General features: G+C 50.2%; 1 protein-coding gene across 5 annotated transcripts in view; it reads right to left on the bottom strand.

The window, feature by feature from the left end:
* Positions 1–13019, bottom strand: part of KDM2A (lysine demethylase 2A) — a 211585-nt gene that overhangs the window by 147847 nt on the left and 50719 nt on the right. For all 5 annotated transcript variants that reach the window (XM_075349289.1, XM_075349288.1, XM_075349287.1 and 2 more), the window contains one exon: positions 4814–4907. In XM_075349289.1, coding sequence (XP_075205404.1) covers positions 4814–4907 — 94 coding nt within the window. The remainder of the gene's footprint in view (positions 1–4813; positions 4908–13019) is intronic.

Consider the following 13019-nt stretch of genomic DNA (forward strand, 5'->3'; position numbering starts at 1 on the left):
GTGACGCCATTAGATCGACGTCCGGCCTCTGTCAGCGGCGCCAGATCTCCTGAAACCCGTCCGGGTGAGGAGACCATACTCTTTCGGCCACACCTCAGCGACTTAGGAAGTCAGCTTCCTAGTTTCCACACTTGGGATGTGAATTGTGGATATGGTGGATGCCGCGTCTTCCACCCACATCAGAACCTGCCGGACTTCCTGGAAGGCTTGCCGGTTGCGCGTTCTTCCTTGGTGGTTGATGTATGCCACCGCTGTGGAGCTGTCCGACTGAAGTCGGATATGCTTGCTTTCCAGCCGCTGTTGGAAGGATTGTAGGGCAAGATACACTGCTCTGTGTTCAAGAACATTGATCTGAAGAGTGGACTCTTGCTGAGTCCACGTACCCTGAGCGCTGTAGTGGAGAAAAACTGCTCCCCACCCTGATAGACTCGCGTCTGTCGTAACTATCGCCCAGGACGGGGATAGGAAGGACCTTCTTTTTGACCAAGAGGTGAGAAGAAGCCACCACCGTAGAGATTCCTCGGCCGCCTGAGAAAGAACGACGACTCTGTTGAGGGACGTCGACTCCTCGTCCCATTGGCGGAGAATGTCCCATTGTAGTGGACGCAGTAAAACTGCGCGAAAGGAACTGCCTCCATTGCTACCATCTTACGTAGGAAGTGCATGAGGCGTCTCAATGTGTGCGACTGGTTCTTAGAGAAGAGCTTGCAGCCCGTAGTGAATGCTGTTTGTCTAGCGGCAGCTTCACTATCGCTGAGAGAGTAAGAAACTCTATGCCTAGATATGTTATCGATAGGGTCGGGGTCGGATCTGACTTTAAAAAGTTGATGATCCACCCAAAACTCTAGAGAGTCTCCAGCGCAACGTTCGGGCAGTGTTGGCATGTTTCCTAAGAGAGTGCCTTGACAAGTAGATCGTCTAAATACGGGACCACAGAGTGACCCTGAGAGTGCAGGACTGTGACTACTGCTGCCCTGACCTTGGCGAAGACCAGTTGGACTGTCGCTAGCCGGAAGGTAGAGCTACGAACAGAGGGTGTTCGTCTCCTATAACGAAGCGTAGAAACGCTAGTGCTCTGGATCAATCGGCACGTGTGGATAAGCATCCTTGATGCCTAATGATGCTAGGAAATATCCTTGGGACCTTGAGGCGATGACATGGCGGAGGGATTCCATCCGGAACCGCCTGGTGTCCACGAGCTTGCTGAGCATTTTTAGATCCAGAACGGGACGGAACGGCCCGTTGTTATAGGTACCGCAAAGAATTTGGGGTAAAAACCGTGACCTTGTTCCTGAAGAGGAACGGGGGTCATCACTCTTTCTGCCTATAGAGTGCACCCTGTTTGCAGAAGAGCAGCGGCCCGGCCGGGAGGTGGAGAAATTCTGAAGAATCGAGTTGGAGGACGAGAAGTGAGCTCTATCCTGTACCCGTGAGACAGAATGTCTCACACTCAATGGTCATTGACCTATGGCAGCTAAATATCGCCAAGGCGGGAGAGCCTGCTACCGACCGAGGCCGCAAGTCATGAGGAAGCCGCCTTGGAAGCGGGTTTTCAGACTGTCGCTTTTTTGGGCGAGACTGAGCCCGCTAAGAATCTTAGCTCCTCTGATCCTTTTGAGTCCACATTGGACGAGGAAAAATGGGACCTGCCCGAGCCTTTTTCGAAAAGGCCGAAAACCCCGACTGCCTCTTGCTCTGTTGGGGTTTGTTGTGTCCGGGCTGAGGAAAGGATGAATCCTTACCCCTGGACTGTCTGATGGTTACATCCAACGCTCACCAAACAGTCGGTCAGCAGAAAAAGGCAACTGGTTAGGCAACCTTTTTTGGAAGCAGAATCTGCCTTCCATTCACTTAACGAGCAGACCAGGCTCTGCTTAAAAACACGGAGTAGCGGAGGCTACCGCCGCACGGTTCGCAGAGTCCAGGACAACCTGAATCGCGTAAGAAACAAATGCAGACATTTGAGAGGTTAAGGATGCCACCTGCGGCACAGATGTACGTGTAACCGTGTCAATCTGTGTAAGACAAGCTGAAATAGCTTGGAGTGCCCCAAGGGAGAGAATGCCGGAGCCAACGGTGCGCCGACAGCCTCATAGATGGCTTTCGACCAGAGATCCATCTGTCTGTCAGTGGCATCTTTGAGTTTGCAGTTCCATCTCCCACTGCAACTATGGATCTAGCTACAAGCCTGGAGATTGGAGGATGCCGCTCGGGACATTGGGTCCAGTCCTTGACCAAGTCAGGGGACAGGGATAACGTGTATCCTAAGCCGTTTGGAGAAGCGCATATCTGGATAAGCGTGGTGTTCCTGGACTGCCTCTCTGAAGGCAGAGTGGTCCAGAAAAATACGTGAAGCTGACTCCTCCACTGGAGGAGCTGTGAGAAATAACCCACATTCTATAGATGGACGCTATAAGATTATTTACTATGGCGTCACAATCAGGTGTATCCAGATTGAGAGCGGTCTCAGGATCAGAATCCTGAGCCGCTACTTCCGCCTCATTACACAGCGAGTCCTTCTGTTAGGACCCTGATGAAACCGAGGCCGCTCATAGCGAGCCCACTTAGGCTGTCTGGGACTGACGTCCGTGCAGAGCCGTGACTCTGGGATGCGTGTGACATTCCCGGAGCTGTTAGTTATTCACACTGAGGGGGGCCATGGATCAATGATTCAACAGTGCCCATATTGTGAGAGACATGTCCGGACTGCTAGGCTTCTAGTATCATAGCCATAGTCTCAGAAAAACTGTCAGTAAATACTGCAGACACCGTCCTCATCCCCTGGCCATTAGTGCATACAATGGGAGTCTATGTACCTGCCGGCCGTATAGCCGTACATGCTGTACCAGCTGTATAGAAAAAAATGTGGTTCTGCACCTTTGTTTTACACAGAGAATATGCTGATAACTCCTCCGCATAATCCAGGAGGGTATATACAACGTGCGACCAAACAGTGCAATGTATATAGTACAAGCATATCTATAAGTGCACTTCTGCACTAGTGGGGTTAGCACCACAGGTGCTGCTTAACGCCTGTTACAGCGATTGTGTGACTATCAGAATGCCAGGGTCTTCCACACTTGTCTCTGTATCGTACAGAAACTGACACTAATGGCTGCCGGTGTCCTTGTAGAGAAGGAAGCCGTGGGCGTGCCTGAGAAAGTGCGGGAATCCGGTTACACAGTGCACACAGTGAGAGGGGTGGAGTATGCAAAACATACTCCAGCTCTCAGCTCTGCTCTATGCAGCGTCACGCCCCTACCCTGACTGTCAGGGCTGTGGGCGGTAACGAAGGGAGCTAGGCCCAGAAGCCGGGGACTCGAGTTAACAGCGCGGCCGCCGTAAAAGCGCGGGCCGCGCTGAAGTCCCCGGCGCACCACAAGTGCCAGCCGCGCCGCAGTTCCAGCGGCCGGCGCGACCGATGCATAGAAGTGGCCAGCGTCCCGCCCCTCTCCTGACTGGCAGGTCTGGGGGCGGGAACGAACGGAAGTAGGCCGCAAAAGCCGGGGACTCTAGTTATCAGCGCGGCCGCCGTAAAAGCGCAGGCCGCGCTGAAGTCCCCGGCGCACTACAAGTGCCAGCCGCGCCGCAGTCCCAGCGGCCGGCGCGACCAATTCCCATAAGTGAGCCTGCTTCAGCAAAGCTGAATGAGGCCATGGCACAGGCGCCGCAGCGCTGATGTCCCCCGGCGCACTACAACACCCAGCATGCTGCGGTGTGAGCGCCAAATGCACGGGGACACAGAGTACCTTGAGGAAGCAGGGCCATGTCCCTGATGTACTCCGCTCCATCCAGCATCTTCTCCAGGGGCTGTAGATGGAGCACGGTCTCAGTGCCTGGAGACCGGTAAATCCCACTTCACCCAGAGCCCTGTAAAAAGGGATGGGGAAGGAATCAGCATGTGGGCTCCTGCCGCCGTACCCGCAATGGGTACCTCAACCTTACAAACACCTCCGACATACAGTGGGGTGAGAAGGGAGCATGCTGGGGACACTATATGTGTCCTCTTTTCTTCCATCCGACATAGTCAGCAGCTGCTGCTGACTAAAAAGTGGAGCTATGCGTGGATGTGTTGCCTCCTTCGCACAAAGCACAAAACTGGTGAGCCAGTGATCCCACTGGGGGTGTATAGCCAGAAGGGGAGGGGCCTTACACTTTTAAGTGTAATACTTTGTGTGGCCTCCAGAGGCAATAGCTATACACCCAATTGTCTGGGTCTCCCAATGGAGCGACAAAGAAAGACGGTTGTTTGATTGTAGACAAGAGTCCACACAAGACACATAAATAGCTCCCATACACCTCAGTATGCTGCCTACAGCTTAGCCAGGGGCTATACAAGGCAGGCAGCATATGTGCTTTTTAACAGATAGTAGTATGTACCTGGCACTGCACACGTCAGTGAGAGGAAATACATCTCCATGAGATCTTAGGATATCATCAGATCAGGATCTCATTTGAAGATCTTTTAGAATGAGGCAAATGTGATATCAAAGGCATGTCCAAAAGAAGTCCCTGTATGCCTGTCAGATCATCTAAGCATAACCTTAAAGAGAACCCGTCATGTCACAGAATGCTATTCATCTGCAGGTTAAAAGTGTTCTGAAACCGTACGGCTGGCAGGAGGAAATTAACCTTATTCCTCAGGGCAGCCTCGGGCTTTCAGTAATAAAGGCGCAGTCAGTATAGCTTCAGTCACCACGCCATCCACAGTGAGCAGAGGCTATCACCACACCCCAGCACTGACCGACAGCCGCTCCTCAAATACAAGATCTAAAACTAGGGAAAACAGAATGTAGCCTAAATAAAGACTGACCTTGCCTCCTCGCAGGATGTGATACCACACCGATGTCCCCCCAAAGTCTACATGGAAATCAGTGTAACAGCCTCTTACACTCATAAGACAATACCTAGAATAAACAGAACATGTTACACAAGCACAAAAACATTTCCATACAGTAAAATTCACTGAATCATTCACAGGAGCTACAAGTTAGAACATAGTATAGTTATATTTATTTTAACTGACAATGTGGTCTATAAGGGAGTGCTGTTTTCAAACAGATTTCATCGCATCAGTTTTCTCTATCCTAACCCATGAGTTAAGAAATATTAGATTGAAGTAAATTTTACATTTCCGGGCTTAGTTCTGGCTGCTAACCCACACCATTACAAATTCACGGCGCAGGATGAAAGCTCCTGCAATACAGCATTTCATTACTGCTTACACTTCCATTCCGCTGCCTACAAAAGCAGTCAGCAAGAGCTACATAGTGTGCAGAAATATCAGCACCTGTAGGACCTGGTAGCCATATGATCGGAGTGTCTGCAAGCACAGCAATGGTGCAAGGTTCTAGACCTGTGTCATTCCAGTAGGCTGTATTCCCCTGTAACTGGGCTCCTATAGAAGCCCATGCTACAGTGGAAAAATAATAAAGAAAAAAAAAAGTACCAACAACAAAAATTTATGGGGGGAACCGGTCTTTCTCTGTCTCTCTTCATATAAAATACATTTTATTACATACAGTAGTGATCAAAATTTTTGACATACTTGTTCATGCAATGTTTTTCTCCTTATTGGAATGTGCACATTGTAAATTGAGATTGAAGGCGACATGTAAAATAAAACCGAATGTGTGTTAAATCTTAGATTCCTCAAAGGCTTCCTATTGTATGTTGATGAGTTTTACACCTCCTAGGCATTTTCTCAAGTAGCTTCGACAGGTAGGCACCAGGAATGGTTCCAACACTCTTGAAAGATTTCCCAGAGATGCTGAGCACTTTTTAGCTTCTTTGTCTTTGCCCTACAGTCAAGCTCATCTCAAACCACCTGACACAGCACTCCGTCACATAGTCTTTACTTAGCCTGGAAGTGTTTTGGGTCATTGCCTTGTTGCAACACAGATGATAGTCCCACTAAGAGCAAACCAGATGGTATGTTGCAGAATGCTGTGGTAGCCATGTCTTAGATTTGGATGGGATCACCTACAGCGTCACCAGCAAAGCACCCCCACACCAGGATACCTACCATTTATGCTGCACAGTGGGAGTCAAACATGTAGAAATTATCTGCTCAACTTGTCAATCTCAAAGACATGGTGGTTCATAAAAAAAAAAAAATTTACTCAGACTACAATACAGAATTCCACTGATCAAATATTCAGTCCTTGTGATGCTTGATCTAAACAAGTGTGTTACTGTTTGCAGCCTTCATGAGAGGCTTATTTGCAACAATTTGATCATGAAGGCCTGGCTTTTGTGGTTTCAGGACAGTTGATGCTAGGATTTGTCTGCTACTTGATGTTTGTGCATAATTTATAAGGACTGTTATTTGAGATGCTGTTAATCTGTAGTTTCAGAGGCTGGTAACCCTGAAGAACTTATCCTCTACAGCAGAGGTAATTCTTAGTCTAGTTGAGGCGGTCCTTGTAATCCAGCTTCATCAGTGATTGATAACTTTCATGATTGCACTTGTGGATACCTTCAAGATTCTACCAATTTTCTGGACTAACCTTCATGTCTTAAAAGTAATGATGGATGGACTGTCATTTTGTATTACTTAGTTGAGTGAGGTTTTTTTTTTTGTTTTTTTTTACAATATTTTGTCTTCGAACAGTTGTGGAATAGGACTCCGCACCGTATGAAACTATACCAACACTGCCTCTGCAAAAACATACCTGATGGTACCAAACACTTTCTAAAGCCCGCTTTACACGCTACAATATATCTTACGATGTGTCGGCAGGGTCACGTCGTAAGTGCCGCACATCCGGCATCGTAAGGTACATTGTAGTGTGTAACAGCTACATGTGATTGAACGGTAAAACGTTCATCGCATACACTTCGTTGAATCCTGACAAATTGCACCTTGGGTTGTTCAATGTTTCCGGGGTAGCACACATCACAGTGTGTGACACCCCGGGAACATTGAACAGATCTTACCTGCGTCCCGCGGCTCCAGCCGGCAATGCGGAAGGAAAGAGGTGGGCGGGATGTTTACATCCCGCTCATCTCCGCCCCTCCGCTTCTATTGGCCGGCTGCCGCGTGACGTTGATGTGACGCCGAATGTCCCTCCCACTCCAGGAAGTGGACGTTTGCCGCCCACATCGAGGTCGTATGCACGGGTAAATACGTGTGTTAATCGTTTGTGCGGCACATTCAACAAATTGAATGTGCCGCACATACGATGGGGGCGGGTACGATCGCATACGATATTGTATGCGAAATCGTAACATGTAAAGCAGGCTTAAAGGACAGTGATTGAACAAATGAACTCTTAGTTAGGCATACCTATTCACTGGAAGTCATTTCAGGTGATTACTTAATTAAAATGCTTGAAAGAATGCAAAGGAAACTTAAATGAAAGAATAAAAAAGGGTTCTCTGACGAACTTAAGGTTTAACAAACATTCTTTCACATGTTTCTTTACTGCTTGCTTCCACATGTTACTTTATTTTACTGCCTTCAGTTCTGATCTACAATGTGCACATTCCAACAAGAAGAAGGTAAAAATTATTACATGAACAGGTGTGTCTATACTTTTGATATGCAAGAAAAAAAAACCCTACACGTACAGTATATGACAAATGTGAGTACACCCCTCACATTTTTGTAAATAATTTATTATAACTTTTCACGGGACAACACTGAAGAGATGACACTGATACAATGTAAAGTAGTCAGTGTCCAGCTTGTATAACGGTGTAAATTTGTTGTGCCCTCTAAATAAGTCAACACAGCCATTAATATCTAAATCGCTGGCAACAAAAGTGAGTACACCCCTAAGTGAAAATGACCCCATTATGCCCAAAATGTTAATATTTTGTATGGCCACCATTATTTTCAAGCACTGCCTTAACTCTCTTGGACATGGAGTTCACTAGAGCTTCACAGGGGCCACTGGAATCATCTTCCATTCTCTATGATGACATCACGGAGCTGGTGGATGTTAGAGATCGTGGGCTTCTCCACATTCTGTTTGAGGATGCCGCACAGATGCTCAATACGGTTTAAAGGCCCCGTCACACTAAGCAACATCGCTAGCAACATCGCTGCTAACGAACAACTTTTGTGACGTTGCTAGCGATGTTGCTGTGTGTGACATCCAGCAACAACCTGGCCCCTGCTGTGAGGTCGTTGGTTGTTGCTGAATGTCCTGGGCCATTTTTTAGTTGTTGCTGTCCCGCTGTGAAGCACAGATCGCTGTGTGTGACAGCGAGACAGCAACAACTAAATGTGCAGGCAGCAGGAGCCGGCTTCTGCGGAGGCTGGTAACCAATGTAAACATCGGGTAACCAAGAAGCCCTGTCCTTGGTTACCCGATATTTACCTTTGTTACCAGCCTCCGCAGCTCTCACTGCCTGTGCTGCCGGCTCCTGCTCTGTGCACATGTAGCTGCAGCACACATCGGGTTAATTAACCCGATGTGTGCTGTAACTAGGAGAGCAAGGAGCCAGCGCTAAGCATTGTGCGCTGCTCCCTGCTCTGTGCACATGTAGCTGCAGCACACATCGGGTAATTAACCCTATGTGTGCTGTAACTAGGAGAGCAGGGAGCCAGCGCTCAGTGTGCGCTGCTCCCTGCTCTCTGCACGTGTAGCTCCGTGCGGTGGTAACCAAGGTAAATATCGGGTTGGTTACCCGATATTTATCTTAGTTACCAAGCGCAGCATCTTCCACGTGGCGCTGGGGGCTTGTCACTGGTTGCTGGTGAGCTCACCAGCAACTTGTGTAGCGACGCTCCAGCGATCCCTGCCAGGTCAGGTTGCTGGTGGGATCGCTGGAGCGTCGCAGTGTGACATCTCACCAGCAACCTCCTAGCAACTTACCAGCGATCCCTATCGTTGTTGGGATCGCTGGTAAGTTGCTTAGTGTGACTGGACCTTAAGTCTGGAGACATGCTTGGCCAGTCCAGCACCATAACCCTCAGTTTTTTTTAGCAAGGCAGTAGTATTTTTTGAGGTCATTATGTTGGAATACATGATATTCCAAACTGATAACGACCCAGTTTAAAAATGGAGGGGGATCATGCTCTGCCTTAGTATGTCACAGTACATGTTGGCATTCATGGTTCCCTCAATGAACTGTAGCTCATCACAGCCAGCAGATTTCATGCAGCGCTAAACCATGACACACCCACCACGTCTGACTGTAGGGAAGACACGTGTTTTTGTATTCCTTACTTGGTTCTCGCCCCACACTCTAAACACCATCTGAACCAAATCAATTTATATTGTTCACATCACACCACAGTACATGGTTCCAGTAATCTATGGCCTTAGTCTGCTTGTCTTCAGCAAATAGTTTCCGAGCGTACGTGTTCATCATCTTTAGAAGAGGCTTCTTTCTGGGACAACAGTCATGCAGACCAATTTGATGCAATGTGCAGCGTATTGGCTGAACACCTCCCCCCCTCTTTCCACCTCTTTAACCTCTTCTGCAATGCGCACAGTGCTCATACATCTACTTTGAAAAAATTCTGACTGGAACCTCTCGTTAAACTGCTGTATGGTCTTGGCCACCATGCTGTTGCTCAGTTTCAGGGTGTTGGAATATGTATAACCTAGGCCATCTGTAGCAACAATTCTTTTTTTCACATCCTAAAAGAGAATTCTTTGCCATGAGGAGCCATGTTGAACTTCCAGTGACCAGTATGAGAGAGTGTGTGAGCAATAATACCAAATTTAAACACACCTGCTCCCATTCATACCTGACATCCGGTAACACTAATGAGTCGCAAGACACTGGGGAAGGAAAACTGCTAATTGGGCACATTTAGCTATTTTCACTTAGGGTGTACTCATTTTTGTTGCCAATGATTTTGACATTAATGGGTGTGTGTTGAGTTATTTAGAGGGCACATCAAATATACACTGCTATAATGGAATGTAGTGACCAACTAATATAATATAGTGTCATTTCTTCAGTGTTGTCCCATGAAAGGATATAACATTTACAACAACGTGAGGGGTGTACTCATTTTGTGATATACTGTATTAAGCATCCACACAACTGTAAGAAACTGGATAATTCATTCATTCATCAAGTTATTTGGTTTGAGAGAGAAGAGACTAGATCTATCAAACATGTATACATCTTGAGTGCCACCATATATTGTGCATAATGGTTACCTTATTTGAGACAACCAACTATCTAAGGAAGATTCTAGTAATAAGAGTCTTTCATAATAAATGCATTTGTTACAGCCAATGTGTTGTATATTCGGGAATTTGGCAGTCTCCTTAGTACAACTTGATTGGGTCCCATTGTTTGCAAAGTAGTGTTCTAAATAATTTTGTGCTTCTGATTAGCAACACAAGCCTCACCCAAAATGTAGCATATCCAGGCCTCCATGTGCCGGAGACAGATCTAGTGAAGTCACTTACACACATGGTGACATCAGTTGATATACACCACCCGCACGTCTAACGACAATTGTAACTATGTCCTTATTATAAACTAGAAGGTGGCCCGATTCTACGCATCGGGTATTCTAGAATTTACGTATTGTGTAGTTCATGTATGATTTTTGTTATATATATATAGATGTTGTTGTGTGTAGTTACCAAGTGTTTGTGTAGGGCGCTGTACATGTTCTGGGTGTTGTCTGGGTGTGACGGGGGGTGAGAGCGGTGTTGTATGTGTGTTGCGTTTGTTGCGTTGTTTGTGGAGCGCTGTGTGTCTGTAGCGTTGTGTGTGTGTTGCGCGGTTTGTGTGTGTGTGGTGTGTTTTGGGGGGAGGTATGTTTTGTGCAATGTGTGTGTTGTGCTGTATGTGCGTATATTTGTGTGTGCCGCGGTGTTTGTGTGTTGGGTGTTGTGTGTGTGCAGCGTTGTCTGTGTGTGTGGGTGTCTGTGTAGGGCAGTTGTTTGTGGTTCCCAGTGTGTGTGTGTGCGGTGTGTGGTGTGTTGTGCAGTGCGCGCGTGTGTGTGTGTGTGTGTGTGTGTGTTGGGGGGAGGTGCGCACTCCCAAACGTGCTCCATCCCCCATGCAGCGCACTCCCCATCGTGCTCCATCCCCCATGCAGCGCACTCCCCATCGTGCTCCATCCCCTATGCTGCGCACCCCCCATCGTGCTCCATCTCCCATGCTGCGCACTCCCAAACGTGCTCCATCCGCCATGCTGCGCACTCCCAAACGTGCTCCATCCGCCATGCTGCGCACTCCCAAACGTGCTCCATCCGCCATACTCCGCACTCCCCATCGTGCTCCATCCCCCATGCAGCGCACTCCCCATCGTGCTCCATCCCCTATGCTGCGCACCCCCCATCGTGCTCCATCTCCCATGCTGCGCACTCCCAAACGTGCTCCATCCGCCATGCTGCGCACTCCCAAACGTGCTCCATCCGCCATGCTGCGCACTCCCAAACGTGCTCCATCCGCCATACTCCGCACTCCCCATCGTGCTCCATCCCCGATGCTGCGCACCCCCCATCATGCTCCATCCCCGATGCTGCGCACCCCCCCATCATGCTCCATCCCCGATGCTGCGCACCCCCCCATCGTGCTCCATCCCCCATGCTGCACCAGCATCAGCCTCTCTGCCCCCAGCATCAGCTTCTCTGCCCCCAGCATCAGCCTCTCTCCTCCCAGCATCAGCCTCTCTCCTCCCAGCATCAGCCTCTCTCCTCCCAGCATCAGCCTCTCTCCTCCCAGCATCAGCCTCTCTCATCCTAGCATCAGCCTCTCTCCTCCCAGCATCAGCCTCTCCCCTCTGTCCCCAGCATCAGCCTCTCTCCTCCCAGCCTCCCTCCTCCCACCCTCCCCCAGCATCAGCCTCCCTCTCCCAGCCTCCCCCAGCATCAGCCTCCCCCAGCATCAGCCTCTCTTCTCTCAGCCTACCTCTCCCAGCCTCCCTCCTCCCAGCCTCCCTCAGCATCAGCCTCCCTCAGCATCAGCCTCCCTCTCCCAGCCTCCCCAAGCATCAGCCTCCACCAGCATCAGCCTCTCTCCTTCCAGCCTCCGCCAGCATCAGCCTCTCTCCTTCCAGCCTCCTCCAGCATCAGCCTCCCTCTCCCAGCCTTCCCCAGGATCAGCCTCTCTCCTCCCAGCCTCTGTCCTCCCAGCCTTCCCCAGCATCAGCTTTCCCCTCCCAGCCTCCCTCAGCATCAGCCTTCCCCAGCATCAGCCTCTCTCCTCCCAGCCTCAGCCTCTCTCCTTCCAGCCTCCCCCATCAGCCTCTCTCCTTCCAGCCTCCCTCAGCATCAGCCTCCCCTTCCCAGCCTTCCCCAGGATCAGCCTCCTTCCTCCCAGCCTCCCCCTCCCAGCCTCCCTCAGCATCAACCTTCCGCTCCCAGTCTCCCCCAGCATCAGCCTCCCCAAGCATCAGCCTCCACCAGCATCAGCCTCTCTCCTTCCAGCCTCCCCCAGCATCAGCCTCTCTCCTTCCAGCCTCCCTCAGCATCAGCCTCCCGTTCCCAGCCTTCCCCAGGATCAGCCTCTCTCCTCCCAGCCTCCTTCCTCCCAGCCTCCCCCTCCCAGCCTCCCTCAGCATCAGCCTTCCCCTCCCAGTCTCCCCCAGCATCAGCCTCCACCAGCATCAGCCTCTCTCCTTCCAGCCTCCCCCAGCATCAGCCTCCCCCTCCCAGCCTCCCCCAGCATCAGCCTCTCTCCTCCCAGCATCAGCCTCTCATCCCAGCATCAGCCTCTCTCCTCCCAGCATCAGCCTCTCTCCTCCCAGCATCAGCCTCTCTCCTCCCAGCATCAGCCTCTCTCCTCCCAGCATCAGCCTCTCTCCTCCCAGCATCAGCCTCTCCTCTCTGTCCCCAGCATCAGCCTCTCTCCTCCCAGCCTTCCCCAGCATCAGCCTCTCTCCTCCCAGCCTCCCCCAGCATCAGCCTCCCCCAGCATCAGCCTCTCTCCTTCCAGCCTCCCCCAGCATCAGCCTCTCTCCTCCCAGCCTCCGTCCTCCCAGCCTTCCCCAGCATCAGCTTTCCCCTCCCAGCCTCCCTCAGCATCAGCCTTCCCCAGCATCAGCCTCTCTCCTCCCAGCCTCAGCCTCTCTCCTTTCAGCCTCCCCCAGC

Source organism: Anomaloglossus baeobatrachus, chromosome 5 (genome assembly GCF_048569485.1).
Source record: "Anomaloglossus baeobatrachus isolate aAnoBae1 chromosome 5, aAnoBae1.hap1, whole genome shotgun sequence".
NCBI lineage: Eukaryota > Metazoa > Chordata > Amphibia > Anura > Aromobatidae > Anomaloglossus > Anomaloglossus baeobatrachus.